The sequence below is a fragment of the Melozone crissalis genome, unplaced genomic scaffold, assembly GCF_028551555.1.
Source record: "Melozone crissalis strain CALT ecotype California unplaced genomic scaffold, PUWL_Pcris_2 ptg000008l_1, whole genome shotgun sequence".
Classification (NCBI taxonomy): domain Eukaryota; kingdom Metazoa; phylum Chordata; class Aves; order Passeriformes; family Passerellidae; genus Melozone; species Melozone crissalis.
In genome coordinates this window covers 13,063,460-13,069,153 of record NW_026535786.1, presented here as the reverse complement: position 1 = coordinate 13,069,153, position 5,694 = coordinate 13,063,460, and the positions used below count along the sequence as shown (strand labels likewise).

The 5,694-nt window shown below is 56.2% G+C and overlaps 1 protein-coding gene across 1 annotated transcript; it reads left to right on the top strand.

Moving 5' to 3' along the window:
• The first annotated feature begins 2,221 nt into the window (after positions 1 to 2,221).
• On the top strand, positions 2,222 to 5,053 carry PTMS (parathymosin). Its single transcript, XM_054269882.1, has 5 exons — positions 2,222 to 2,435; positions 3,211 to 3,282; positions 3,972 to 4,053; positions 4,203 to 4,267; positions 4,907 to 5,053. The coding sequence occupies exons 1-5, from the start codon at positions 2,388 to 2,390 to the stop codon at positions 4,955 to 4,957; spliced, it is 318 nt and encodes a 105-aa protein (XP_054125857.1). The 5' UTR covers positions 2,222 to 2,387; the 3' UTR covers positions 4,958 to 5,053.
• The last annotated feature ends 641 nt before the right edge of the window (positions 5,054 to 5,694 follow it).

Sequence of the window (5,694 nt, the reverse complement as noted above, 5' to 3'; positions counted from 1 at the left end):
AAGGTGGGGACCTTCTACCTCCCTGTCACACAGATCACAATTTATCCAATCCCTTTCATACCTTCCTTCAGGAGATACGTACTCAGTGCCCTATGTTCCACGAATACCAATGGCTTTTGCTGTTAAATGCTCAAAGTGAGACACATTCAATTAAACTCAAGAGCACCAGCTCTAAATCCTGACTTTGCACAGAGGCTGAGTTTGTGTCTGGAGGACAAGAAGGGCTTCTGCACCTCAATACGTTTTCCAACTAGATGGGTTAATAACCTTGCCTTGCACCTGCGAGAATCACTGCATACACGTGTATGTGACAAATGCATATTGTATGATTGGCTTTTCGCAAATATTAAATATGTGTTGTGTTAGAAAGTAATGTTGTATTAATTCTCTTAAGTAGTGTGTTAAATATAGTTTTAGGCCATAAAAAATGTTAGAACAGAAACTGTGCTATGTAAGATACTTATTTTTTGTAAAGAAAGGACTTGCAGCAAGATAGCAGCCACAGGACACCTAAATCTTTCAGAGAAAAAGAATTTATTGCCCTCTTATCAGAAGAAGCAAACTTCTTCCCGCCTCGAAGGCACTGTTAGGATTATGAGGAAGAAGTTGACGATGACCAGACAGAACTCTGTATTTGAATGGAATTTATGCATCATGTATGAAGTGTATGAATACGCAACAGACTGTTGTTTTTAAGGGTTAATCCTCTGTTAACGGGTGTCCTTTTTTGGGCTCGTGCTGCCCCGAAAAAGGTACCTGGACGTCTGTAACTCTTTGTCTCTGTTGTCTTATATTGCCCTAATTAAAATTGTCCAAATTATTATTACTCTAATTGTATTAGGACTTTTATAACCATTTTATTACTATTAAACTTTTAAAATTTTAAAAACAAGTGATTGGCTTTTTTCACATGTACAAATGTACATGCTCAGTTGGTATGTTGGTAGGCCTGCAAATTTGTGCAGATTTATTTTCTTTTTTTTCTTTTGTATGAGCCTGTGACTAAGAGCGGGACAACAGAAACCCTCTGGGAAAGGTGAAGGGAATTTAGTCATCCCAGTCTGCTCAAGCTGGTAACCAAAGGGCTGAGGAGAACCTACAGGAACATTTGTTTCATTAGGAACAAATCCCTGCAGTTAGAAGTCACCACCTGCGGTTCTGCAGGAAGGGCCTTTGGTTAAAGGGAGACCGGGTAGTTGGGCGATGATCCTTCCCAGCCCGGAGGGAGGCACTGGCAGAATGTCAGCCGGACTTCGGGCCCGAGCCGGGCGGGCGGCAGGGGTCAGTGTAGCCCGCCGTGCGCTGCCCGCCCGGTGCCCGGGAGCGGGAGGTCGGTGCCAGCCGAGCCGAGCCGAGCCGAGCCGGACAATTCCCGCGCCCTCGCGCGCCTTCCCGCCGCCCCACGTGCCAGCGGCCCCTCCCGCCTCGCACTGCGCCAAAGAGCCCCGCGCCCCCGCCTCGCCGGCGCGCTGCCCGCCGCCAGCCAATGGGAAACCTGTTGCCAGGCAGACAGCTCATTTGAATGGCCCAATCAGGCGTCCCTGCCCCAGCCCCTCCTTATATGGGGACCGGGGGATGCGATCGCTAATCCGCCCCCCCGCCGCCGGCGGCTGCCCCGCCCACTCCCTCCGCGAAGCACCGCCCACCCCTGCCCGAGGCCCCGCCCACTCCGTCCGCCGCGCGCAGAGCGCGGGAAAAGCGGCCGGCGCTGGGCGGGCAGGCGGGGGGAGAAGGGGAGGGGCGGGAGGAGCCCCGCCGCCGGGAGCGCTTCCAGCGGAGGAAGGGCGGGCAGCTGGAGTGGAAAATTCCAGGCAGGAGGCCGCGTGTCGCCAGCGCTGCCCTCCCACACGGCCCCGCAGCGCCGCTTCTCGCCTCCCCCGGATTCCTCCTGGAGAGCCTGCCAGCCTGTACGGGCGGCTCCCCGGGCGTGCTGCGGGCAGAGGGCTCGGCTCCCCTCCCCTCCCAGGACACTTCCCGTCGGAGCCGCAGCACCTCGGCGCGGAGCGGGGCTTTCGGCTGGCCTCGACGGGGTCGTGCGGCGCCTTGCGGGGACCCGCGGTGCGCCCCCGCTGCCGGGCGGCCGCGGCTGAGCGCACATTGTTCTAGCGGCCCGTCCCTCTCCCCTCCCTCCTCCGCCTCCCGTCCCTCTCTCCTCCCTCCCCAGGTCCCTCCTTCCCTCGTCACCGGCGCTGTATAAATCCCCTGCCCCGGCGGATCCCCCCACCGCGGGAGACCCTGGTACTTTGGCCCCCGGGGCGGGATCCTGCCGCCGCCTGCGGACCGCTGGGACTTTGCGCTCCCGCCGCTGACCCCTTCTCGCTCTCGTCCTCCCTCCCTCCCTCGCACGCTTCCCACCGGCCTCTTCCCTTCGCAACCGGGGGGCCAGGATGTCGGAAAAACGCGTTGAGGAGGCACCGGCGGAGCTGAGCGCTAAGGTGAGACACCTCCCTCCCCTCCCGCTCCCCTCTGCCCACCCTCGCAACCGGCGGCGCTCCCGGCGGGAGGGAAGGGGAGGGAGCGGGCTCGGCGGGGGAAGTGGGCGGGGGGGCCGGGGGCTCCGTGAGGTGCCCTGGCGGCGGGGGGCGCGCGCGGCCCCTTCGCGCGCCGCCCGGCCAATGGGGGGGCGGGGGCGGGGCGGGGGGGGCCCCGAGGGCCCTCGCGCCCCCCGCCCCGCCCCCGCCCCCCATTGGCCGGGCGGCGCGAGCGCGCGCTGGGTTCGGCTCCGCTCGGAGCGGGGTCGGCGGGAGCGGGGGGGGCCGGGAAGCGGTGTCGGTGTCACGGCGGAGCAGGGCGAAAGTTGTGTGGACACAAAGCAAAGCGCGGGCCCTCGGGTGGCGGGGGAAGGAGGAGGGAGGGGTGGAATGGAGAGAGAGAGAGGTCCGGAAACGCCTCAATCCTACGGGCAAGGTTGCCTTTTTTTTTTTTTTTTTTTTTTGGTAATAAATCGTTAAAACTCTTCCGTGCCTCTTCTGGTTTCCACACGCGTGTGCGGGCTAAAAGTAGCTGTGACGCGCGTTCGCTGCGCTGTTTTCCTTTGTCAGGCGGGCGGATTTAACGCCTAATATGTCTCCTCCTCGCCCGCTATGCCGCCTCTCCTCCCAGCCTTCTTTGTCTAGGCATCCCCGTCCTTTATTCTTTTATTGCCGCTGACCGCCGGAATGTTGTTGGTTTTCCTCCCCCCCTCCCCCCCGCACCTCGTTTCATATCTAGGAAAGGAAAGAAAAGAAGGAAAAACTCGAAGAGAAAGCAGTCCACAAAGAAAAGAAGAAGGAGATAGTAGAGGTGAGGCTCTTCTGAGGGACGGATTTGGTGACGTCGGGGAGGTTTTTGTGCTCGCTGTGGGCAGCAAATAGGAAGGGAATATGGGAGATGAAGAAAGAGGGCAGGCCAAGGGAGATCCACGTAGAGGTAAAGGGAGAGTAGTGAGCTCCTGGATAATTGTGGAGAAGGAGCCTTGAAGGACTTGGTGTAGTAAGCACAGCTCATCGGGGAGAAAAAAGGTCAGAGTAGGGAAGGAAGCCGGGAACAAGTGGGAGAATGTGGCACGGGAGATGTGCACCCCGGAATACCCCAGTGGGCGCAGGGCCACAGGGAGCGTGTGTTGGAGGAGGTGGGGGAGGAGCAGTGAGGAAAGGCACAGATTGATGGAGGTCGGCAGGGATCTGGGAGCAGATGTACCGTGAGCCTCGGCTAAGTCATTAGCCTGTAATCAGAGAGATGCTGCGGTTGTTGGGAGGGATGGCAGCAGCTCATCGGGATGTGAGGCAAGGAGCTTCGTGTTGTTGGGCATGGACTGGAAGGATGGGCTTTGTGAAGGAGGGCTGGTGGGAATAACGGTGTCAGAGCAGCAATGCAGTCAAATGCATACCTGGAGTGGCTGGAGCTCTGGAATTTGTTGTGCTTGTAACGAAGAGCACGTGGAAATGTCATCCTGGCACCAATTTCTGCTCTGACCGGTTTGTTTCATTCAGGATGAGGAGAACGGAGCTGACGAGGACGATGAAGAGAATCCCGATGATGTGGATGAAGAAGAAGGTGGTGATGAGGAGGAAGGTAGGGAAAATTAAAGGAATAGGAGGCCATGGAGGAATAAAGGATTGTGGAGGGAAATTCTCTCTCTGATCCCTCTTGACTGTGAGATTACATTTCCTTAAATGCTGCTTCAGTTTAACCCATGATTTTCCTTTCTTGCTTGTGCTTAGAAGCAGATGAGAATGGGCAGGAGCAGGATGGCCACGCAGAGAAACGATCTGCAGAGGAGGAGAAGGTGAGCAGTAGTGTGAGAATAATGGAGGGGAGAGGGAATGGGGCTGCTTGCCGTTTGTTGATCAAATCCATGTGGATGCCGCTGCTGAGAATCTCAAATAGGCCTTGGGCCTCACTGCTTTAGGAGCAGATGGGTAAACAAATCTGATCTGGGAAGGGGATTGTAAATCACTGGGTGCTCCTTGTAGACTCCAGGTCCTTCCACCAGCACCAGTGGTGCTGACAAAGTGCGAGAGTCGAGGTGCTGGAGGTTGTGCTTGGCAGTGACCTCTGGACTACCTGTGACCGCTGGGCTTCAGGCCAGGAGGTGGACTTGTAAGGGTGAGGTGACTGAAGGGTCTGATCTTCCACATAAGGGCAGACCCTGAGGTCTGTCTGGAGTGGTGTGAGCCTCGGCTTCTTACACCTCCGGGAAGTAACAGTATGGGCGTGTTGTCCCTCTGGGTGGAACTGCCCACATCTTAACCAGCTGTCTCCGGCACTCCAGGGTGCTTTAGAGGGGAGTGGATTTGGGGTGGGCCTAACAGAGATTTCCATATGGAGGAAGGAGCAGCAGTTAACAATTCTGTGGAGAAATAATGTACCTTGGGGTGGTGACTGATGGTAACTCCCTTCTTTTTCCTCTCTGTGGCTGATGCAGGATGAAGTGGATCCAAAGAGACAGAAGACAGAAAATGGCTCTAAAGCTTGAGTCCTCCCCTCCCATCTCCCCTGTTCCGTCCATCTCTCCTCCTCCATTCCAGCCTGTGCTTGCACTGCCCGTTAGCCTCTGGCTTCACACAATCTCAGATGAGGAAAGATTAGAAACGCTCTCAGACGGGGAAGACAGCGGTTCCCTTCTCACCCAAAGACCTGGTCCGTCCATGACATCATTCCCCAGCTGAATTATCCCCATCCCTGCATCCCTTCACTGCACCCCACTTCCCAGTGCTCCTCTTCCCTCAAGAATCTCATGGTTTCCTGGGCACACAACCTCGCCAGGCGCTTCACGTGGCAAAGCCCCTCCCGTCCCCTTGTCACCTGTCCCCTTGTCACCTGCCCGCCTGTTTTTGTCACTGGTGTGAGATTCTTGAGCGCTCCCGCCCCCCGGCCCTGCTGCCCGAGCTCCTCCCTGAGCCAGGAGGTGCGGGCACAGATCTCTCTCATGGTGCGTTCCCTGGCCCCAGGCCTCTTCTCATCCTGCAGCTTTCCCGCTGAACCCTGAGAGACAAAGAATATTACAAGCAAATAATGGTTCTATTAAGCAACACACGGAGACAGGATTTATTTTAAGCTTTTCTCTTTTTTTTCCAAGTTTACATGACAGCAAGCTGGCCCTCGTGAATTTTTCGGAAGATAAGGGTTGCTTTTATATATGAATTTCATCTGAGCTGTGTATTTTTTTTAATTTGGAGGCTTTTTTAAAACAAATCAAGAGAGACACAATTG